This window comes from Pundamilia nyererei, unplaced genomic scaffold (assembly GCF_000239375.1).
Source record: "Pundamilia nyererei isolate P.nyererei 1_Seehausen unplaced genomic scaffold, PunNye1.0 scaffold00122, whole genome shotgun sequence".
NCBI classification, from domain to species: Eukaryota; Metazoa; Chordata; class Actinopteri; order Cichliformes; family Cichlidae; genus Pundamilia; species Pundamilia nyererei.
The window spans coordinates 979,788-1,005,498 of NW_005187523.1; the positions used below are offsets into that span (position 1 = coordinate 979,788).

The 25,711-nt window shown below is 41.3% G+C and overlaps 1 protein-coding gene across 1 annotated transcript in view; it reads left to right on the forward strand.

Annotated features, from left to right (window-relative positions):
• mpped1 (metallophosphoesterase domain containing 1) overlaps positions 1 to 25,711 on the forward strand; it is an 87,635-nt gene that overhangs the window by 8,431 nt on the left and 53,493 nt on the right. Inside the window, exons 3-4 of the mRNA XM_005742641.1 lie at positions 1,098 to 1,279; positions 23,537 to 23,762. Of these exons, the coding sequence (XP_005742698.1) occupies positions 1,098 to 1,279; positions 23,537 to 23,762 (408 nt within the window). The remainder of the gene's footprint in view (positions 1 to 1,097; positions 1,280 to 23,536; positions 23,763 to 25,711) is intronic.

Below are 25,711 nucleotides of genomic sequence, written 5' to 3' on the forward strand. Positions count from 1 at the left end.
GTCTCTCTCTTCCTCCCATAAACCTTTGACAGCCTCTCTTGTAGTTTTAATGACGGGTATTTCAGTATATATCAATAAAGCTGCGGCCTGCTGACCTGGGTGTTTCTGCGTAGCTGCACAGGCAAAAATCCCCCTCACTAACTTCTGATGCATATCCAGACATTGTTCTATAAACAGGGCTACAATACGACAGAAACTGCTCAGTTCAAGGGTTCCTCCTCCCAGCATGTTGTCAAACCAGCACATTAACACTCTAATACCCCCCTTTAGCTACCTTAGATCAGGCTATTTATAGCATGACTATAACTGACCTCAATTTTGCTTGTTCAATTTCTAGCTGTGGCAGCTTGTGCAATTAAGTCACTCAGTCTATTTCTGAGCTTTAGTTCAACTTTAGGCTATTATATAAAATCACAGAGTCTTTCGAACAGTCATGTGAAGAAGAGATCCTGTGGAGCTCAGTCACTTTACATCAGCTTACATTTCAGTCCCATCAGTTGTGCTATATTTTCTATGAACCCTCTTTTGTATTTTATTACTTTGTGACTCATTTCTTGCTGGTTGTCTTATGTGCATGTGTATCTGCTTCCCTCTTCGCCTCATCTTTTTCTGTCTCTAGTGGTATGGGTGGAGGAGGAGGAGGAAGTAGGGCTGGGTGTTAAGGTACCTGGAGGAAAGCTCACTTAAGTGGGCCACGGTTATTCACCAGCTCTCCTTCTCCCCCCCAGAGACCCCATGGATCTGCACACTCACTGGAAATCCCACAGGACTCTGCTCTTTTCTATATTTGTGCTTTATTCTTTTTCTATCTCTGCACATTTCTTTTTCTGCTTCTGTGGGTACCGTGCTTTTATTGTGGCCTCTCCCTCCTCCTTTGTGCTGTCTCTTGTTTCCCCATCTGCCTCAGTCTGTGGGGATGATTTTCTGTTGGATACTAATTCTAACTTTTTTCATTGTCAGCCTCTTACCACAGAGACTTTACGTATAGCATTGTTGTCCCTTCTGCTGTATTGTTTCAGTACAGCAAAAGCTGCAGTGGCCCCGTTTCACATCCTCACTCCCTGCTTTCTTGTCCTCTGTTCCTTTTCTTGTCTCAGGGTTGACTCAATGCCTCACGACACTCCAAAGCCACCGGGCTACACACGCTTTGTGTGCATCTCGGACACACACTCCCGCACTGATGCCATCCAGATGCCGTACGGGGATGTGTTCATCCATGCTGGAGACTTCACCGAACTGGGACTGCCCTCCGAGGTCAAGAAGTTCAACGACTGGCTAGGTTAGCAGTTCTATGTGTTTAGCTGTCTTCTCTGACCCCCTTGTGATAATATCCTAAACAAGAAGAACTAAAAAGTTCTCAGAGAGTATTTTAATGCTGATGCATGAAACTCTCTTTTTAAAAACAGCTTCCACTTGTTTTTGGAGCATTAACTCAAAGTCAGAAACTTCCCTAATATTGCTGACCATTTTTGCCGCATACATTTTTAAAGCAGTTTGCATCCTTTCTGCATAGATTTGAGTTTCTTTTTGTTGAATTTAAAGATTAGTGATTTGAGTCAGCTTATAAAAAACCTCGAGTTTCTCGGACATGTCACAAGAAAACAGGAAGCCAAAGACAAAAACTTTGGTAAAAGTATAAAGTAAAGTGAGCGTTCAATGCGCTGAACATGAAGTGTCGTTTAGACTGTACTGAAAACAACCATTAAACTAAAACGTATGCTGTGCTTTGGGAAACTGATCGCTGTAATATAAAAGAATCCCACATGTGATTTGTGGCAAAACCCACAATATAGTGCGATGTGGCACAAAGTGAGTCTGGTTTGTGTTACACTCCTCTCGTTTCTTACAGAGGTTGCACAGACAGTTTGAACGTACCCTTCGAACCAGCCTGGTTCTTTCACAGTTTCTCCAACAGCACAGAAAACAGGAACTGAATCAACTTTTGATATTTCACATTTTACTCAAAATGTTATTACGCAGCAACGACCTGATACAACTTAATAACTGATACTGTTTAACTTAACGAATCTCGATGGGTCACCCCAAACAGTATAACATCCCCTCGTACTGCACACCAGCTTTTCACACATGGGATCCACATAGATTCATTCTTTGCGCTGCCATCCCTTCCCTTTCACTCTTCTTGCTATCCTTCTGTCACAAATCACTCTTGACGCTCATCTCCACCCACTCCACTGCACCCTCTTCTTCACTTGTGCATTGCCTGTTGCTTTGGGCTGTTGACCCCTGGTATTTAAACTCATCTACCTTCACTACCTCTACTCCATGCAGCATCGCCTGTCCTCCTCAGTCTCACTTTCCTTCCTCTTCCAGCTCTCCTCCACTTTCTCCCTACTCTCACAATGTCGACTCAAAACATCCACGGTAACTCCAGCCTGGTCTCATCTGTCAGCAAATAAGAAGGGGCTCAGATTCCTGATGTAATGCCTGCAGAACCTTCCCTGTCACTCCTGACACTCTGTGTCACTCTGTAATCTGTAGATCCACATGGACAAACTCAAACTCCTTTTCTATGCTTCTCAACCAAACGTTGCATCTGTAGTGCTCATACTCAGCCTGAAAGCGTACTGCTGCTCCCTGATTGTCAGCTCTGTCCTTAACCTACATTCTACAACTCTTCACCATAACTTCTATGGCTCATCGGTCTCATCGCTCTATATTTACTACAGTCTGCACTTTTTAAACAAATTGGTACAATACTCTTGTTCACCATTCCTAAGGCTTCCCTACTCTCTTCAAGATCTTTCAAGATTGTTTTATCTCTTCTTTACTGCCTTCTCTCCTAAACGTTACCAGGTGACCTGTCTGGGATGACAGGTCTGCCTATACTGCCTTTTTTCCGCTGATCTGTCTTCTTTTGGATACTTTTCGGTACTTCCTAATTCCACAACCAAATCTCAGTGTTTGTAGCTCAGGAGCAAGTCCTCTATTAATTGGAAGGTTAGTGGCTCAGTCCCTGGAGGCTCCACTTGACTGCATGCTAAAGTATCCTCAGGATATACTGAACTCCAGGCTGCTCTCTGGTGTGTTCAGAGCCAGAATGTTAGAGACAATGCACTTCGGTATAGAACAGAAGTGCTTGTATGAATGGGTGTGAATGAGGCATGTTGCATGAAGTGCTTTGAGTATAAGAACAAGCCTACGGTTTGTCCTTTGTTGTCTTTCCAGAGGATACACCAAACACCTTCTGGCAGCTTCCCTCACCACTTCAGCTGTTCTTACCACCCGAAGCCTTTCTCGACTCCTCCCTGTACTCTCTGAGACATTCTTCCACAACTCCCAACATGTAATCTTTGCCTCACCCTTTATTTACTTACTCTCCTCGACTTCCAGAGCCAACCCAAAGATCTTCCATTTTTCTTGTCGGCACCATACCTACCCAACACTTCCTCGTCTCTTCTGTTGTCCAATGAAGTCTGCTCCACCCACCACTCTCTCTCTCCTGGGGACACTTTAAAGAATTCCTCTTTCTTTTCTAACTAACGTCCAGCCTGTGGGGGATAAACACCAACAACATTCACCTCTTCAGCCTCCAGCTTCAAATTCATGATCCTGTCTGATCCTCTCTTTGCCTTCACAACACAAACTTATATGTGCTCATTCTCTCCATCATATCAGCCAGCTCTCTCCCTTCACCAGTCGATATTTTGTTACAAAAAAGGTTTCTGTGCTCTGACTTCAGAGCACGTTGATCCTTTTTCTGAGCAAGAATCCTGACATTCCTTCACTGTCCAAATGTGTTTAACTTGTTTTTTGGCAGCAATAAACATGACAGTTTACTTATTTTAATTTAAGACATGTTTTATTTTAATTAAGTTTAAAACTTTTTTATTTAATGTAAAATTATATTTTGTTTTAATTTACTTTCAAATCCTTCAGTTGCTGAAGGGGCTGCATAGTTTTCATATTGCATAGTTCAGAATAGCTATAATTGTACCAGATGGATGCATTCAGTTAAGTTGGACTAGACTGTAATACAAACCGTTCAGTTTGTCAACAATAAAACTGACTGAAATGAGAGAAAGACTGAGTGCGAGACTTTGATATTAGATAAAATGAATATTGATAAAGTTTACCTTTATGTACAGAATCTGAATATCGCAAAATATTTTAAAAAATTGCAATAATATCGTATCGTGAGTTAAATATTGTGATAATATCGTATCGTGGGATGTATGGTGATTCCCACCTCTACGTACCATGTTCCCTTCATATTACATAAACAACGTTTATTAATAATTAGTGACTCTTGTTTATATTTCTCTCCTTCCTGTCTGTTAATGGAGTTGTTGGAGTAGGTGTTTTGTTCCTGACGGGTTTTTGACTCTAAATCAACTTTTCAACCTTCCTCTTGTCTGTTGCTGCTGTAGGTGCAGCAGATACAAACTGCAGCAGAACGGACACTCAGCCACGTAAAGAGCTTCATATTGTTTTGTAGTGGTTTCAAATGACTTTTAAAGCATCCGTATTATGAAAGTCTGTAAAAGTTGTTGTGAAAAAACAGGAGGTTTAGTGCCGACGGCAGAGTGAGTGATCTCCTAACTGCAGCTGCTCTTATTCCCCTCCATGGACCCAAGCGTCCGAGCAGTGAGCGAAGTCTCAGGTTGGTGCTGATGTCAGACCAGCTCCTTCAAAGGCGGCTCTGCCATCATTGGTGTTAATCTGTTAAGTTCCCCAAACCTGTTGTTTTTAATGGCTTAGAACTTATTTATCAACAATAATCTGTAAATTATTTATTAATAATAATTAACTTTAATATTTATTAACGTTTTATGCTTTGTCAGCGCCACGTAAATCAAATACTCATGAAAGTTAAGTTTAGTTGGCAAAGAAATTCCTGCCGTGCGTCCTTATATTCTTACACCCTTTGTTAAGAAGAAAGTAAAGGAGCCTTTAGAGAATTCAGACTTGTTTTCTTTGACTTTTGCTCTGCTGGAAGCTTCTTATCTCTGTACTGACTAAGGAGCGCGTGTAAGTCTTATCATCGCCACGTGAAATCTGTTGAAACAGGAAGAAGTAACCTCGCACGAAGCTGAGCAACAGCGGAAAAAAATAGTTCAGTGTTCGAATCTACAGAAAAGGCAGAACAGTTCCTGCTATCGCTGCCTTCATCGTCGTCATCAACACCTTTCCCCGGTGAAAATCACGCCAGGAAAAGGTGCGTGCCTGATGGCGGGTGCGTGTAAAGCTGTCTGAAGGAGGGAAGCAGACAGTAGAATGAGATAAGGGGAGAACTTGTTGTCCTTCGCCTCCTTCCTCGCTCACACACACGGGAGCTGTGGGGAGCGCGAGATGTAAATCCGCTAGCCTGCACTCCAGCGGTGAGAGAGGCGACGTAAGAGACGGGAAAGAAAAGATAAACTGAGCCAAATGCGCCTGCTGCTGCCTCTGAAGTCAGTCTTTCCTCTCTCCATCCCTTCCTGCTCCGCTCTCCCATTATTTCCTTCTCCTCTGCAACCCCGCCACCTTCCTCTCCACTGCTCATATAAATATTTATAATGTGGCTATTCCTATTCTTTCTGTCCTTTTCATTCCCTCCTGTTCCCTGTCTCTGTCACACGGATGTTCTGTAGATGAATGTAACTCCTGCTGTTTAGTGTGTGCTGAACAGATTTGCTGGGAGATCAGGTTTAGCGTATTGATTTGGAAAGAGTGTCTGTACAAACTTCGGTCAGGTGTTACCATCTGCTCCCAAACTTTCTGCTCTTTCATCTTTTCCTCTCCTATCAATCTTTGCTTTTTTCTCCCCCATTATTTGTCTTGTTCCTTTCCCTCTTCCCCCTTCTCTATCCTCCTTACCTCCCTTTCTGGTTCCACTCCTTTCTCTCCAGCTCTTATTTTTCTCAGCTCTTATTTTTAGCAGGAAGTCAGTTGGCTCTTGGGGCCGCTGGCAGCCATTCAAGGCTTTCTCAGAGATGGCAAATGTTGCAGGAGAGGAGAGGAGAGGAAATTCATGCAGGGAAAGTGGTGGGAAGGTAAGGGGATGACAGGGAAGGAGAACGCGGAGGTTTAAAAATAATAGGGAGCAGAGCAAAGTGCCCATGTGTCTCCCCAGAGGGATACTGCCTTACTTTGGTAAACTCGCAGCTCATGGACCTGATGCCACACTTTTATTGTCGTGGTGATCCATCCTGTCAGTCAGTATATAAAGGATCTAATGCTTCATCTCATTTACCTTTATTTATTTATGTCTTGATTTATTCATTTATATTTCTCAGGGCTTATTAGTGTAGCAGAAGCCACCAAACACTCTTTGGTACTGTGCCCACATCCATCACAGGATGTGCAACGCTTGAGCAAAGTCATTGTTGCTTTTGCAGCAAATATTCTGGCCTGCCTCAGTCAGATCTTCACATTTCTCTGCAAATTCAAATTGTAACCCTTGAACAGAGTAATCTGCTCTCCACAAAAGCCCACAGCTTTACCTCTGACTTCACTAAATAAACACTTTGAGTTCATGTATTGTACAAGCTCTACATTCTGCATCAGTGTTGCTTTTTGTAAGACTCACATCATCTCTTATAAATGTCTGTTTTAACATCATTAGCGCACATGTACATACATACATACATTTTAAAAATAAATAAAAGTCTTCAAAAGTCTGCTAAATAAATACAGCGAAGTTGTGATTTCTCCAAAACTGGAACAAACTGAGCCAAACTCTGATGCTGCTCACAGACTGGGCTGGATGTGGCCCAGAACCAGAACTCTTTACTGGATCATAACTATTGCTTTAGTAATGTGTGGATCAGTGTTGCAGCTGATGATGAGTTTAATAATTTATCATTCTATAGCATCTATGTCTATAATATATTGTCTTCATCTATAATATCCAGGAATTTATATTTATAAATAGTACATATATATATAGTACAATGTCAAATATTTGCCTAAAGGATGATTAGCGGTTGAGGCACCAACATTAATAAAAAAAAAAAAAAAATGGGTCCAAGTCCAACAGACTTACTTTACTTTACATGTACTCGAGTACAGTTCAGTAAAGTTACCCCATGGCCTCGTCTGCTCATGCACCTGGTGCTGAATGACTAATGATGCTGTTCCTAACTGACATAACTACATATACATATACTTTTAATGTTAAATCCTGTGCAAACATCACACTGAGCGCTAAAGAAGAGTTAGTCCATTTACCATGAACTAAAATTTTCCTGACAAAATGAATGCACAACTATTGGTCACTGTTTTTTATGCAAGCACAATGTGCATGCAGAGCACTGATTAATAAAAAAGGACACGTTTAAGTGGAGCTGAAAAGCCACATTGGGCAGCTTTTCAACTGGACTGCGGTGGGCGGAGATGTTTGCAAGGAACAGGTGAAAGGAGCGAGTGAATAAATTGGGGAAAGTAAAAAAAAGGTTAGAGAGGGTGAGAGGCAGACCTGGAGCTTGTGAGCAGCGCACTTCAGTCCAATTGTCTCCAATAATGGTCTCTTTGATCAGGCTTTCAGCGCTAAGCTGTGCCTGCGAACACGCGCGCCGTAGCAACGATCCACGTGGATTTCGTAAGCTGAGGCAACCCTAAGTGTTTGCGTGTTTGTTTGTGTGCGCTGCCCTCGCTGTAGGCTTGAGTGGCATTTTTATTCATGCCATGTGATAACGGGATCTGGCAGAGCAGAGCGGGAATGTACTGCAGTGAGTGTCGAGTGTTTAAATATGGATCTCCTCTTGCTTTGGTGTCGACTCTGGGTCAAGAGAGGAGCAGCTTTAATTCTTAAAGGCTTTGTTCTCACTCTTTCTTTCCTTCTGTCTGCTTTTTCCTGATTGACATCAGTGACTCTCTTACACTTCCTTCAGATTCACCGTAGCAAAGCACCGTCCAGTTGACTCACAGCGCTTTAATAGTTCTACACATATGCAGGTTGCATAAAAAAATCATGAAATGTCCTCTTTTTAAAATTCGTCTGAGGTAAAAAAAAACAAAACGATTCAGTTCGTACTCATTTCCCCTTTCATGCACACCTCGGGTCTTTTGTAACCTGGGACTGCATTACAGCCTGTTAAATTTATTCATTTCATAAAGTTGAGCACATGGCTTCTGGTATTCTTCAAATTACTGTGCTGCTAATGCTCTGATATCATTAATGTTTTTAATGTAATTGTTTTAAAAAAAAATTTGTTTCACACCACTATTTAGCCATCAGTGCATTTTTCATCCCGTTATATCGCTGCTTTGTCTGTGTTCATATATATGAATATATCAGCTTGTTTTATTAGCTCGTTGATACCACAGCTGTTCACCACAATAACCCTTGAAATGCACGGGACAGAGGTAGCAGTGCCGCTTCAAAAACAGCAGGAGCATTTCAGAAGTGCTAAATATAAAGTGCGGTATAGAAGTTTCCTAATCACAGACTCTTGCATCAGGCTGAAGGAGCAGGAACAGGCAGCCAGCAAGCTTTTCTACAGTTCACCTGTTTATGCTTCATGGTGAAGCAGCATAGAGCAGATGAGACAGCCACCTGCTGAGACTAAGGTGAAGCAAACTTTGTTTATGCTTTATAAATGAGGTCTGACACGCCCTCGTGCAGATACAAGACAGTGAAGCTCAGATGATGATGTGCAAAGAGGAGGTGTGATAACCATTTGCTTCAATGTTAACATCTCACCGGCCACGTCTTTGCCTCCATCTGTGGTTGGACGGAAAAGGAGGGTCGGTGGGAACAAAAACAAACAAACTGGGATGAAAGTCCTTCATGACTGGAAGGACCTGCAGAGATGGGCAATAACACAGTGAAGGACACACCTCCTCTGTGAGATGTTATCGGCTTTTTTTATTAGATGCATTTTTAGGTAGTGCTTCTTTAAAAATGTGTCTTTACTCTTATTAGACTGTACAAAGAGAAATAACCCAAGTCTTCATCCTGCTGCTGCCTCAGGAGCGCTGGATTTTTGCCCCCCCCCCTCTCTGACTCCAGATTGCGAGGTCCACAGCCTTTAGCATCTTTGTTACAGCTCTTAATTTAGCGCCTGCTCTATCTGTTCCCCTTTACTGCTGAATAATAGATAAGCGACGACCATGATGCGATTGCCGTGTCGGCACTTTAAATGCAAGTGTGTGTGTTTTATTTGCCTGGCAGAGCGAGAGGGTGTCTGCTGCTCTGCACCTGCCTCTGCTTGCCTGGGTGTGTTTTATTTTTATGCCCCTTCATCTCCAACCTTTGTCAGGTGTTGAACTCCTCAACCCTTTCACCTCCCCGCTGGATCTCTTCTTTACCGCCTCTGCTGCCCTCGTTCGTCTCTTAGCTTTCTCTCTTTAGCTCTCTAACAGCGAGGTTATTAAACTTTCATAGCTGCTGCCTTTTTCTGGTCTGCTCTTCTCTCTTCCTTCACTGTTCATTCAATCCTTATTTTGCCACATTTCTCACCTTTCCTTTGTCTTTTTTTCACCTCTTTTTCTACGTGTGTTTACTCAGTAGTGAGTGCTGCTGGAGGAGATCATAATGAGGAGGTTTGACACTCTTATTGAGAAACTCAACAGAATTTCACGTGACTGTAAATTTAGGCAAACCTTTTCCCATCTGTCCCTCGCTGCTTTTATATCTTTTATTTGCACTCCTAAAAGACTGGATTACTTGTGTGAGGGAGGGAGGGAAGAAGATGCAGTAGAATGCGCATCTTTTTCTTTCAAATAAGTTTCTTTTTCCCTCTTCGAGTTCAGATAGTAAACCCTCGGTGGATATTTCTCATGAAATGATGGAAGTCTTTCTCATCATTTCCTAATTCTCTTTTTCCCTTTCACTGTTTTTTATCAGTGTTTGTAATTCGTCGTATGCAAACTGTTGCTAAGTCTGCCATTAGTCCTCTCTGTCAAGCCGACAGCAAACCAACTGTTACAGGGTTAAATAAAGAGCAGAAGGAGAGTCAGATGCAAATCAGTTTTTGTGGAGCTCTACAGACATTTATCTTCCACCAGTGCAACCGATCTGGATTTTCACCGACTGTAGATGGTGATGTTTAGCTCGAAGCAAAGCCTTGGCTAGATACAGCCTCTAGACGTGTTTGCATGGCTATGGTCTCATATGCTCTAAATCAGTGTTTTCCAACCTTTTGGGGCCACAGCAGATATTTCACATTAGAAAAATCACACGGCACACCACTAAACAAAAATGTCACGAAAAGCACATTGATCATTTTTCCTGCGTACCCTGTATAGCAGAATTGGCTTGGTTTGTCCCCAGTATACCTCTTTTGCGTTCTTGTGACCACTACTCATGCTAGGGCCTTCATCTGGCTCGGAGTTTTCTCCAGGACCAGGTCAGACTGACTGCTTTCAAATATTGATCCATTGCTATTACACACTGCATGCCAATTATGTCATTTCTTTTTCGTCTTCTTCTGTTTTATTGGCAGTTGGCAACCCATTTAATTAGAGCAGTTAGTTGTACTGCCCACTAGTGGAAGAGAATGTAATTGATCTGCCCGATACTCACGCCGGTCACTTAGCGTACTAATCAGGTGGAACCAGAGGATCTTCCACGGCACACCTGATCATTTCTCACGGCTCAGTGGTCTTGAAACACTGCTCTAAATGGATGCTGATGGTTCGGGCATGGCACCAGGATGTCTCCTAAATGATGTGTTTTGGGCATGTCCTGTCACACTGCCACACCTGAAGGGCTGGGTGTGTCTGGTTGAACTGCTTTGGGAACTCAGTAAACAGAAAATGTGCACTTGTTTGTGCAGCATTTTATAAAACAGGGAGTTGTGCTTCACAGTTGACAGTGACAGTGGAAAAAACCTCCAGCAGAGCCAGGCTCATGAGTGTCAGCCACGGGTCGCTACCAGTTGGGATTGAGCACGCCATTGTAAGAGTACTCAAATAGGCCTGGTGTTAACAAGCTGTTCATCAGAGAAGGACAGTTCGTGTTCTCATCCAAGGTTTAAATATGACGTTACATAAACCTTGGTACTAAAGCACAATGGCCTGGAACTACCTTCAGAGCATTCCCTGCTAGTCGATGTGGTCTGATGATGTAGCGGCTTTGACGAGAACAATAAAGGTACAACAGCACAGTGTACAAGTGATGTTGTTTAGCATCAGCTAAATTTGGCATCAGTAGAAATAAAACGAAACAGATATGGGACATATGGCGAGTAGCCAGTGGTTTTATTCATCAGCATTCGTCGGAAAAACCCACGTTGCTTATTCTGAAAGTTGCAGCTTAATCTTCAGCCACATTATCCTGGAGGCAATTTTGTAACACTGAACATGGAAGCGGAGCAGACAGGATGAAAGAGACAGAGATGGAGTGTCGGAGAGTGAAAGAGAAGAGACAGACCACCTACGAGGCCGCTTGATGATGCGCTGGATCCGTCTTTGTCGCTGCTTTTATGTGTCTTTGCTCGTGTGTGTGTGTGTGTAATGCATTATGTTCAGCGAGGACATTGTGAAGTGTTAGGAGGTGCTGCTGTACTCAGATAAAATGTGTGTTTTGGATGCGTGGCGCAGTAGGTGGTGTTTGTGTATGCCGTCTCATAATTGCTGGCTGTCTTTGTTTTGCGTCTGCTTGTACGACTGTGTGTGTACATGTTTGTGAGTGTGTGTTTGTGTGTGTGTGGGGATATGCAGCAGAGTGTGGGCGGTGATTTAAATGAAATGAGTATTAAGTTTAAGCTGAGGTGGGAAGGCAGAAGTCTTCCTGCCATCATCCAATTCTACCTTGCTGCATGTTCGTCCCTTACTCACCTCTCTTTACCTTCCCTGTTTCTTTCTTTTATGTCACTGACTACTTTGTGTCCTCTGACTCGTATGGCACACACACACACACACACACACACACACGCACGCACACGCGCGCGCGCACAGACGCTGTAAAGGAATTACAACTGATCCGGGCTGAGTCTTTAGCTTGTCTGTCTTTGAACATCATTGCTGTTGCCTCTGAAGCTTCCCTTTGAATTATTGGAATTCTGTTTATGCACACACACAGAAAGGCTGGCTGAAACTGCACAGTCTGGCTGTTATCTCTCTATAATTTATACATAAAGAAGACATATATATATAAACACACAGGCTATTGACAGAGATTGGTATGCAGGTGTAATCCTGGTTGATTACACCTTGGAATTTTAAGAGAATTCCATTGCTACAACCATGGCAGATACGCCAAGAAATAAGAGCAGTAAGACAATCAGAGATGGTGCAAAAAGGCCAATAAAAATCTATACAGGAACCACAAACGCCCAAAATGCTGGTACCAAGCCATAAAAACAGAACAATAAAACTGAGATTTGTAGTATTACGATTACAACTTTAATACATCGTCTATTCACGCTTTTCCACTTTATTTTACTTTCAGAGGGATGTAACTTTTATACAATATACAATACAGTGACAGTATCTGATACCACATACATTAGATATTTTACGTTTATGGTACAAGAGTCCAACACAATCTGCCAATTTGTGCTTATCCGATTACTGCTTTCAATAAAACATTGACAGAAACCTCCCAGCATTATAAAGCCTTTTTTTTTTTTACCTCAATTAATTCTGACAGAGAAGTTAATTATATCAAAACCATTATTAAAAGTAGCAATACAAGAAAGATATAAAACTCCATCACATGAGCTATTGTTGTTGGCCTGCTCATGGAGCTGTGGCTGAGTGGGCTAAGGTGCTGGATTTAGGCTCCAGGCATTTTGATTGCGTGGGTTTGAATCCCCTATATTTCCAAAAATACTTAACTTTTTACACATTTGGAGCGGGGGTCGCAAGTTCGATTCCCACCCACTATCCAGTAAGGGTCCTGGCTAGACCCTCCCCATGCTAAAAAAAAACCCAAGCCCGTCTGCAGCCTGTATAAATAAAGGTTGTTTGTTGAGCTCGGGGGGGGGGGGGGGGACGACGACATTATTATGAAAAATGAAAACAGGAATGATGGTTACATGTTTAGCCCAGCAGTTATCAGATCAGGTTTTTGCAGAACATAGACTGTATATTAATAATAGACACAGTATCCTGATCTAAAAACCTGTATTCGTCTTGTTCTAAAAAGATCTCAGGTTGTATAAAATTCATAGGAAAATGGCCTTCAACTGCTTTGTGGTGTGAGCTTTGTTCACTGGGGCTCAGTAAACCACAATGAATATAAAATATTGTGTCTGTTTTATAAATTATGGTTCCCATTAATGTCAGAAATTAGGATAAACTAGGATATGCTTATTAAAACCTTGTCAATCACAAATCAATAACCAGTGAGCTAACCACTTGTGACTGACATACTGTCCTTCTTTCCTTAGTATCTTGTGAGGCATCCACTATATTGGACCACACCCTGACATTTTCAGTCCTGATACTCTATATGCTTTGTGGCGTGATACTGATAAGATGATATTATCTCCACTTATAATTTATAATAGTGTAGTGTTAAACCATCATTACCAGATGCTTTTAGGTGGTCTCCTCTTGGATCACTAGAGTACTTATAAAAGCTTTAGGTAGGCTAATCTCAGAATTAAAGGTGTGAATGTAGCTACTCTGATGTCACCCATTAGTTATGAATTTTACAACGTTCAAATTTTGGCACCCTAACAGTGTAATTTTGTGATATTTGGGTGGTTGGGACACAGATGAATTTGTCAGCTAAGGCTAGAAAGCTTGGTTAGCTAGCAGTAGACAGCTGTACCACAAAAAGATCATATTATAATTCAGCCCAGTAGCTACAGCGTCCTGTTGTTTGTACACCTATCAATCAAAGTACCATATATTTCGTTGTTGCAGTATATGAATGAGTAACCTCGTATTGTGGATGGATTATCTCAGTTGTTCTCCTGACTGAAGTTTGGTCCGTTTACAGCATCCTGCCATGCGATTGCATTTGTCTCTAACCATGAAGAACCTTCACGTTAACTTTTATAAGTGGAAAAGTGTTAGTGTTGGTCCTCCAGCTTCACTGTTTATGTTATGCTAACATAGCTGTGTCGCTAGCGATCACGTAGCACATGATTATATACCAGCTAGCCCAACTTCAGTAACCCTACAAACGTCACTGCTGTTTAGTTTCCTGTCTTCATTTATGTTGGAAGTGATAGCAGAGCTGTACGTTTGAATTTTTTCAGAAATCTCTCAGTCAGAACATGCAATATCATGTTTAGGTGGAAGCTAGCGAGCTAACTTCCTGCTAACTTCTAACTCCGTTAAATGTAATAAATTCTGTTTTCATGGATGCCTGAATGTTAAACGTAATTGTTACACCTGGTAAAACAGCAGCTGATCATTTTATTAAAGATGAAAGAATTTAGACAGTTTTTAACTCTCAGTGATGCTGCAGTGTTCGTTTGACTTTGGGACCTGAAACGGACGGAGTTTAGGACCCAGATTACTCCGCGAGGCTCCTGTCTACGGTAGGTAGTGCGGCTTCGTAGCTTACCAAAATCGTACTAAAACATTTTGGACAGATTTTTGAGCGCCTTGTACCACATAAAATCGGTTCGAGGTCAGTAAGCACAACCAGAATTCCTACATGAGGCGCACCGGATTATAAGGCGCGCTGTTGATTTTTAAGAAAATTAAAGGGTTTTAAGTGCGCCTTATAGTGCGGAAAATACGGTAGTCAGACTTGCTCTGGATTCTTTAGTAGTTAATGAACTTAGACGTGTCCGAGCTTTGGAAACTGGAGTGGCTGTTTCTTGTTAGCTAACTGTCTTGTTCTGTTACCATGCTTAGTACTTCATTGATGAGCCAAATATTAAAAATACTGACCTGTTTTGGGGCAGATCACGCCATTAGTGTTAACGTTGTGGCAGACAGGCACATTTTTAGCTCCCAGGAAGAAAGAGATGAGGTGAAATATCCTCCCTTAAAGATGCGTGTTTTAAAGCCTATAAATGCAAAAAGAGACAATTAAAAAATATGACACAATAACACAGAAAAAACGTTCTCACTATAGTAACCTCACATCCAGTCAATGACATTCAACAAAAAAAATATGAGACTTATATAAGGTGTTTTAGCTACACAAGGCTCATGTGCAAAATTAAGAATGAAACTGTAATAATCTGTTGCTTTTCCTTTAATTTAATTTTAGAAAAAAGTTTTGGTTACTGCTTTTCACACACATGCATTCACTCATACTGACACACACACACTGGTATTGATTTAATCATTTTGGCTTGGCAGGAAACATTTGGCCTCTATTTTCTGCAGTAGCACACACACGGAATTTCTAGACACACATACTTTGGTATTAAGTTATTTGGCTGAACATTTTGGCTACTATTTTTTTTTTATATCTGGAGTATACACACACAAACACGCACACATACAGAGATAGGATTTAACTTTGTCTTGGCAGGCAGGAAATGTCTCCTTTTTATTTTGTTTGTGCATCCACACAAGCGCACATATAAGAGTACACACACACACACACACACACACACACACACACACACACATACACCAATGCACACACAATGGGCAGTAATCCCCCTGTACATGCAAGAGCTTTGGGCAGAGCAAGGATTTTCCTCTTCAAAGAGCAGACCACCCATTGCAGCATCAGAACAATGGTGGCCGAACTCCGGAAGATTTCATGTGGTGGCAGTTGGAGTTACACACACACACACACACACACACACACACACACACACACACACACACACACACACTAACAATCTATTCACTCACATATCAAGATCCACAGACATTATGCTTATGCACCCAACTCCAGGGATCAAGCACATCTATGCAGGCTGCACATGCAACCTTACATGCATTTACTCTCACACTGACGACCATTAGGAGTTAATGGAAAGATGGAGGTTTTTGTGGTGACACACAGACAGCCAGACATGGAGCAGATCTGGGATGTGCATGACTGGAGGGGCCAGGCACTCAACAAAAGAGTGAAGACAATGAGTGAGAGAGGATTGAAAAAGAACCAGAGAGAAATAAAGGGATGAAGGGATGGAGGGGGAGACTGAAGTCCAGCTGTTTCCACTCCTGAAAGCCGCCTTGTGTTGCGCTGTTGCGTTTTCTCTGGTCTTTTTGTCTTTAACGCTACTCGACTGTCCCCTCTGCACCAGGCAAATTAAAAGTATTCGATGTTTAAAAAGAGTCACTTGAATTCAAAGACAAAGATATTGGGGTGACAAAGAACATTCCCCGTGTTGTGGAGGTCTGTTGCCACATATGTTAGATTTCCCCCTCACATTGACTCGCACATTTCCACCCACACCTTTTCCTCTTTTCTTCGCTTTTGTCAGAAAAGTAACAAATTCATTCTCTGTTTCTGAGCAATTTGTTCCTTGTGGACATTCAGGATAATCGACTGTATTGTTGAAAGTCTTTCTTTTTATTATTTTCACACTGAAGGCGGTTGGCTGGGATGGAAAACAGATGCAAACACTGGCTGCAGAATCTACTGTGTAACATTAAGCTATTTGGTATTCACACCTTGTCATTTTGCAGCTTCTTCTGGGGGAAACTTTAAAAAAAATCATCCATGAAATTGAAGTTTAATTCTGGAAAGTAAAAGTGTGTGTGTGAGTGTGCGTGTGTGAGGATGGGGAGGAGGGTATTTGTGTCCAGCTGGTGGAGTTTTATATTTCTGTGCGTGATTTATTCCTCTCAGTTTACAGTTGGCTGTCAAACTTCATGGGTGAAAACTGCTCACATTGCAGAATTTCTGAGGCAACACAGATAATGTTTATTTGTTAGAGAATTTATGAGTGCCCTGTTCCTGTGCTGTTGTTCCATTGTTGTCTTGCCGTCTGTCTTTCTTGGGCTCACATGCATCCACGTGCCACTTTCCTTTATATCTTTTTTTTCTGCATTTAGATGCAGTGATTTAGTCTTGATAGGTGGGTACATATCCTCCCTCGACATCACCTTACCCAGCTATTTTATATAATGCTTATTTACAGCAGAAAAAAATGCTGCCTCCACATTAATTCATCAGTAGTAAAAACTGTTACTCAGTAACAGAATACAGCACTCACACTTCTCTCAATAAATACCTTTTTAAGTGCATTTTGCTGACATGTTCACTGTGCAACTTTTAATTGTAATGGAGAATTTCTTGTATGTTGACAGTGGACATATTTCTCTCACCAATTAGCCATCCCCACACCCCTACTCCATGTCTGCTGGAGTACTGTTGTTATGTGTTTTTTGTCCTAAAATCCTGAACTATTTATATCATACCACTGGAACTACATCTTTTTTAGTCAGTTGATGTTTGTAATGTTCTCTTGTTGGTTAGCGCTGGCTCTGTCACTTGCTAGCGTGCTAATTTGTCCTGCTTCTCGATGCTTTACCTTACTTTTAGCTTTTAAGCTAAGGCTAGGTAAGCTACAAAACAAAACTTGGCGTGTGTAGCCAGACTACTGTCACACCACGCATATAAGCATTTCTATTTTAGTTAATAGATTTTGAAAGCAACAATCATAGTAGTAGAAAAATGTTTCTCTAATGCTGCGTCCACAAGCGAGTTGCTTGTTGCACATCACTTTAAATCTGACAGCTTGTCACTTGCTAACATTTCGAGTCTAATACAGTATATTTACTACAAGGTTGGTCAACAATATCCACCTCATGTTTATTCTGCTTGTATTTGCTCGAAGTCATCAAATTTTCAACTTAGGAAGCTAAAATTAATTTAATTTAATAATATTAAAGCTTAACTAGCAGGCGAAAGAACTATTAAATAAATTTGAAATATTTTACATTGGTGTTATCTTTTTTTAAAATAGGTATATTAAAGTTAGTATAAACTATTTGTCTGAGTAATATGTTGTAATTGGTGTCTCAGGGTTGTCAAATTAGTTTTTACATTGATTTATTTGCATTTTATTTTGAGGTTAGTTTAGAGTTATTTTACAGAGTTGTTTGTTTTACAAAAGGTTTCTGTTATTTAGTATTTAGTAACTAATATTAAGTAACTCTTTTTCAATTTCTTTTGTTTTGTTATCATAAGGTTTTGGATAAGGTCAAGTTTAAGAAATTCAAAGCCATAGGTAAGTTCAACTCAGTTTTATTTATATAGCACCAAATCACAACAACAGTCACCTCAAGGCGTTTTATATTGTAAGGTAGATCCTACAATAATGCATACTGAGAAAAACCCAACAATCATATGACCCCTATGAGCAAGCACTTTGGCGACAGTGGGAAGGAAAAACTCCCTTTTAACAGGAAGAAACCTGTCCCAGGCTCAGGGAGGGGCGGGGCCATCTGCTGTGATTGGTTGGGGTGAGAGAAGGAAGACAGGATAAAAGACAGTGGCGTGTCTTCATTTAACTTAGCAAAGAAGTAATTTTAAATTATTGAAATTTGTCACAAAACATCATTTGTTCCCATTTTTTTGGCAATCTAGAAAAGATTTCACAGCAAAAATAATATTATTGCCAAATACAATGTGAAAGTATACCTGGATGAAAAAATATACAATGGAGCGCTGTTACTCGTGGATTGACCTCCTCAGAGCCTGGACCTCAACATTACTGAAGCTTTGTGGGATCATCTTGACAAAGAATGGAACAAAAGGCAACCAACATCCAGATATCTTTGGAATGTCCTTCAAGAAGCTCTGAGAACTATTCAAAGCACTTCCCTCAACTTCTACAACTGAGTAGAATTACAAACAAAAGAAAGTAAAAGCACCCCTGTGGTGTATGCCTTAAGCATGTGCACCAACAGTAAACAGACAAACTCGATAGATGGGGACTGAGTGACTCGGGCTCTCCCCGGCCATTGCTTATATTGAGAGACAAGCCTCTAGCTCCTTCTCCTATTGTTGTATAATCATTTTATTCTTCATATTTTTATTGTACACGACTTCAAATTTTGCATCAAATTTGTTTCCAAGTCCACCCATCCCTCTATCCCTCTATCCCTCTATCCCTCTATCCCTCCATCCCTCCATTCAAAATATATAAAAATTATTAAATAAAGTTACATATGTAAATGTGCATATACAGCTTTACATGGACAGTTATTGGGGCATATAAAATGGTCATATATCATTAATCAATAACCACTGAGCAAATATGTTTATGTGGCAAACGTGATGCATGCATGCAGAGTTTATTCCAGCTAAATTCATGATATAGATTTCTTTATATTTCTAAATATTTTCCTAGAAAGAAGATGGGGCAAAGCTGTTGCACACCTTTTAAAAAGTTATAAAATGACATTAATATTTTGCCTAAATTATACTGCTCACCTGGGTGATCATTCTTGCAGTCGCATCTAATTTATGGTATAACTGGCTGCCTTGATGGGAGCTCCAGCAACATCATTGGATTTTACTTTGATTTATTCAGTCTAGCACAGATTAGCTGCATAAACATGATGAGGATTTTTGCTGTTTCAGGAGGAATCACTGCCATGACGTCTAAAGTCTGGGACCAAGGGTCTGTGTGCACAGTAAAAAGGTTAATTAAATACTGTACTGTAACTGACTACAGCGTGACTTTGTAAGATTGGCACTGACACATATCAGTGGCGGTTTTAGGTCGCTGTGCAGCAAATCCTGCTCCACAGAGGGAGGGATAGGTTGCATTATCCACATCACTAAACCTTTGTTAGGTGATGGACTCATCAAGGGTGTCTATGCTGCTCACGTTCTACGTTTGCGTGGTGTTTTGGATGTGAAATAGACAAGTTGTATAAGTCCTACAGTGTTATCCAGTTCAAACAACAAATCATATTTCATCATACTTTTTGTTCAGCTCATCTGGTCAGTTCAGTTTTGTTTTTTCTTTTCTTTATACTGTACTATGAAAATGTTTGGTCCTCAGCAGGTCTTAAAATTAGGTAAATAAAACCATAAATGATCTACAAAATATGACATGCCTGACTGTGTGATTATTTTGTTTAACAAAAAGTTAAAATGCAGAAACAGTGCATGAAAAACCGTAAGTATTAGAATGGAACGTAAAAGCCGAGTGCTGCTAATCAAATATACTGAATTCATCCATCCATCCATTCGCTTCCGCTTATCCTTACTTAATCAATTGATTATCAATATAAAAGCATTAGCTTTGGCAGTCTGGAGCATTCAGGTGTTTGTTGTAATGCCACAGAGGAAAGACATCAGCAGTGAAGCAGCTGCTGCTGACATCAGTCTGGGAGGGGTTATAAGGCCATTATTAAACAATTTGAAATCATTATCTTACAGCGGGGAAAATTATTCACAGGTGGAAAAGTCTTCACTGGGAGTGGAAATCCCATCACTGTGCACTGCTCAGAGAAAAAACAAGAGCTCCTGTACAACTGGGGTCTACAGGCCTCACCTAACATGTCAAAGCTCCTGTTCACAACACTACATTTAAAAAAAGATGGCATGTTTGGAGAAAGTCTCTTCTCAGCAAACAAACATGGCAGCATGGCGCAGGTTTGCAACATTGCATCCAAACAGACCGCATGACCTCTCGAACGATGTCCTTTAGACAGATTAGACCAAAGTAGTAATGTTTGGCTGAAATGCACCGTACCATGTTTGTTTAAAACCAAATACAGCAGAAATATCAGCAGAAATAACTCTAACTGTCAAACACGGTGATGGGATATTTGGGCTGGTTGCCACAGTACTTGCAGTCAATCAGTTGACTATGAACCCTTCATTAATATACCAACGAATCTAAGTTTGGCATAGTCAAAGTCCAGATCTGAGTGGACCATAAGAGAGCTGTGTATAATCAAGGGCTGACAAATCTCTGGCATGTAATCGATGGCATGTAAACAGAAAACTATTACTTTACATTATTGCTGTTAAATGTGGTTCTTCCAGCTTTTCAAACACGACTTCTGCATTTTAGCTCAGTTCTAGCTGAATAAACTATAACAAATCGTGTGTTTATCTGAGCTTACCTGATCTTTAAACATTATAAGGACTAGATCATTTTTATGTTTCCTGATATGTTAAAAACTAAAATTGTTCTAAAACTGAAACATTGTTGCTCGTTTTTTAAATTGATTATATGTAAGAAAGCTGCTGAGCATCATTCAGTTTTACTTTTGTTTTCTTGGGCCACAGTTTTCTGCTGGTTTTCTGCCTATATTTTGTAAGGAAATAATTTTGTAGCCTTAGAAAGCCACTGTTAGCTAACTGCCCAGCATAGGATGGCAGTTGGACAGTTTATTACAGCCACAGGGCCAAGAGAAAAGAGAATGCTGAGTTCTGTTCCCCAGGTGGACACAAATACAACAGAATAGTTCGGTTTCTCTGCGTCTTCACAAGCATCAAATATTCTTTCATTATGTGTTTATTCTTCTGTATTCTGTCTTTGTTTCTTCTCTCTTACAGCAGTGATCATTAGTATGACCATCAGCTTATCTTCTTGCAGCCGTATTGTAGTTGTTGTTAGATTTATTAAATTCCCAGCCCCCTGGTGTATTTTTTAAAGAGGCTCGCAAAAACTCACAGAAGTCTTTCTATTAACATAATGAAATCCACACATTTGTGTTTCTTGACTCAGGGTGATATGTGTCCTCTTGAAGACTATTCTTGCCGGCCAGAAGATGCACCTTCCATCCAATATTCATTCTGGTTATTGATAAACAGCAACTATGCTCTTGTAGTCCGGGGCTTTCCTTCTAGACCACTCTCCATCAGAGAAGTGCCTTATCATGGGGAGTCTGTGCACGTTAATGGTGTCCACTGAATGGCTGATAACAAACATGAGCTGTAACCTGAGTGTTACTATGGCCATAATCTGTGTGTAATGAATGAATTCACTATGACTTTTTTTCTTGTACCCCCATTAACTTACTTGAAATTTGTGAGAATAACGTGTGGCATAGAGAGGTAAATGTTAGACTTCAGTAGCCGCGGTGCAGGCTTTGGCATCGCACTTTAGAACACAGGCCAGTTGGCACGCGAAACACATGCCAATTATTGCATCAGTCATGTGCAGGGATTTTATGCATTTTGGAGCACAAATGGAAATTCTGAAAGTAAAGCACAGAATTCCCAGCGGTCCCGAGAGCTTTAATCGGTATATGATTGGTATATGATGATATTTTAGAACGTATTGTTCCTCCAACATTGATTTATTTGGGGATGACTAAGCCTCAGATGCCAAACCCTGAGGAAAAGGAACAAAAAGGAACATCTTTTGATTATCTGTGTCCGTGTGCCTTTGTTGAGGTGCAGCCCCTCATTTATGGGCCCTTTTTGGTGTCTGCTTGACAACTAAACACAAGCCCTTCTGCCAAACAAATTGGAGCTGTGTTAGGGAGAGGGGGCGGCCCAGACCCAAACTGCAGAGATGGGCACTCTTTGACAGCTGCTTTCATCTTGTTATTATTCCTCCTTCACACTCAAGGATTTTTGGGCTTCCTAAAGTATTTCTGTCGCTCTCTCCTTCCTCTTCCACTCGTTTTCTTTTTCTGTCACTGGGCTGTGATTGGCTGTTATGACAGAGCCGTCACTGGGCTGTCAGCCTCTTCTAAAGCTCGGTTTAATTACTCCTTTTCACTAACATGACACGTTCATGCACAGATGCGTGCAAACTCGCACACGCATGGGAAAGTCGCTCGCAAGCGCACACATGCTGACACACAAACCGGCGTGCTCAGCTGCGTGCCGCGTCGTCCTGCCAGCAACAAAAAAAGAAAAAAGCTGCGGTGATTGAACCCTCCGTCAGCCGTTTTACCTGACAAAGCAGACCCCCAGATGTTTGTCAGTGTTAGCTCTCTGTTTCCCGAGCCGAGCTTTGAAAACATTGTGTAGAAGTGTGAAGGCCCGGCTACTGCTGGGTTTGATGAGCTAAGATCGATCACGCGTCCTGCTGTGCCAAGCTTTGAATAGCCAATTATGGCTGCTGAAATAGAGCAGAGAATGCACGTTGACTTGAAGGAGGGAGACTTTGATTAGAAGGGGATGATGGAAACGAAGGGGCTAAAGATGCAGCAGTTATTGCCGTAGTCTATAAATGTTTAATATTCTGCTTTGTAAAGCCAACAATGATCCTCCTCATCCATCCTTCAGATAAAGATTCCCTGACGGATGCATTCAGCTATGCTTCCATTAACAGAAGACAGCAGTGCACTGGGTTGAGACCTTGACTGATGGAGGGAATCTAAGACAGATGTACAGATTTACTCGAACTATAGAGGAAAACAACTAGAAAGCCTTGTTGCATGTGAATGCCAAGCCATCTGAGCTGGGTTTAAAGTTGTCGCTCTCTTCTCCTTCCCGGGTATCTGCCGTGCTTCCCCTCTTTGTGCTGATATCTTCTTCCCGTTTCTGTTTCCCTTCTCTCTCTTTCCTACTCTCTCATCTTTTTCCTCATGTACACATCTCCTCTCCCTCCGCTCTTGTCATTTCTTTCTCTTTCTTTCTTCACCCTTGAAAATGATCCTCCACCACCCCATCTATTTTTCCTTATGGAATTGGGCCTCCTGATCACACTCCCCATTCATTCTTTTCTCCTTTCTTTCATTTTCCATCCTTCTTACCACTTTTGCATTCAAATTTCATTTCTTTTCTTTTCTCTTTCCCCCCCTTCCCTGTCCATAACTTTCACTACTCCACTTACCCTCTCAGGTACCCTCCCCTACGACATCAAGATAGTAATTGCTGGAAATCATGAGCTGACCTTTGACCAGGAGTTTATGGCAGACCTCATCAAGCAGGACTTCTACTACTTCCCTTCAGCCTCCAAGCTCAAGCCAGAGAATTACGAGAACGTCCAGTCACTGCTGACCAACTGCATCTACCTGCAGGACTCCGAGGTCACCGTGCGGGGCTTCAGAATCTATGGCTCCCCCTGGTGAGTGACTCTTTCTGCATATTAGAACTAGGGCTGCGCGTACAGTATGTGGAGTATTTTCTTAACAAAGGATTGACTCTTTGGTTTTCTTATAGAAACATATAAATCTGCTGACACGAGTCATGCAGTAGTAACTTCAAACGTAGTCAAATATAACAGATTCTTGAAGATTTATAATGTGATGCAATCTGACATGTGGAGGTTGACTCCATGGTGTAGCGGTTTCCACGTGCACATTTCACTGGCTATGCTCAATAACACATCCAATTTTCATCACAGCATCCACTTGAATTATGAGTCTACTTTCTTCAAGGTAGGAAAGTTCTTAATATCCCTTTTCATTCTCTACTAGCATATTCTTCTAGCAAGTGGAGAGTCAAAAAACCCAGTCAGTACTGGAAATATCCTTTAATTTACTGTGAATAAAAAATGAATCCCATGTATATTGTAAGGGTCTGACTGGGTCAACACTCAGTCTTGAGTTTGGCTGTTTCTACTTTTCTTCACGTATAATCTTGGCGCAAACCTCAGGCCAGGTAGCATTCAAATAAACAAATGCACTGTACATGTTACACAATGAATGAGAGAAATGGGACTGTTAGTGGTTCAGCAGTTCCTTTCTTGCCCTTTGTCTTGAAGCAAATGCATCTGTCCATGAGTTGGGCTCAAACCTGAAACCGAATTTTGTTTTTATTTTCCTTGAAAAAAATCACAAAAACATATAATTCTGGGTAGCTTTCTGATAAAGCTTTAAAGAGTGTTTTTGCACCAGTTGGATTGCTGAGGCGACATATTACGCGAGAAAGTTTATATCTTCATTCGTTTAATTGCTTAACCAATTCACTGTTGCAGAGGGCAGAGCTTATCCCAGCTGCCATCACTAACACAGAGACAACCAATTTAGAATCACTAAGAAGCCTAGCATGTGTGTTTTAGACTGTGTGGCAGGACCCAGAGCAACCCATGCAGGCCAAATGAGAAACCATCGCTAACACCGCTACCCACTGCACCCCTGTGCTGACGAGCATCATAACAAGTTTAAATTCCTCTGTTGCAAACAAGCTCAGCAATTCATTGTCAGTCACTCGTCTTGTTTTGATCCATTGTCAGGGCTGATGGGCATTTACATGGCTAATATTTTACCAGTCTGTACAGCGAGTATTTTGACATGGTGATCAACAATGTTTATCCTTTTTCGACCTATGCTAAAGTATGAGCTAATCCCCCCCCCCCCAACATTTAAAAGAGAGTTTTATGAACTGCAGTTCTCGTCCTCCAGTGTGATTCTTTACAAGATTTTATACTTATGAAGAAGAAAGTTCCTGAGGTCTGAGGGGACCTTTGGAATCACTAAAACTGATCAGTTATCTGCTTCTTTATTTATCTTTTGCTGGATTTGCTTTCAGTTTTCCAGGATGTGATAACATGCATGTGTGTGTGTAAGTGGTTTGATGATGGGCTGACATACTTGATGATGATGATGATGACCAGGTGTTTTACTGACAGGTTCCCAGGGACACTGTTTTAGTGTGTGTGTGTGTGTGTGTGTGTGTGTGTGTGTGTGTGTGTGTGTGCTGGGTAATTGGTTTGCTGTGATAGCAGGTTCCCCTGACTTTATTGCTCGGGCCACTGCAGAGAGCTGCCTGAGGTGAGCAGAGATAGATGGAAAAGTCAAGAAAGAAAAAGGCAATAGGGAACGGAGAAGTGAAAGCGCCTACGGAGGGCAGGAATCTGGGGAGAGATGTGGACAGAAACGGCGGGACAAAGGAAGAGCGGTGTGCAGATTTAGGAAGAGATTTATTCGGATTCATCAGCTGGCCCTCGCTGGTTTAATGGCCACATGATGTGATGAGTGTCTGTGCGAATGTGTGAATGTCTGGTCATGGGTTTATGCACCCTCATGTCCTCTCGCTTGTCTTGGACTACATACTTGTGTGTGTGTGTGTGTG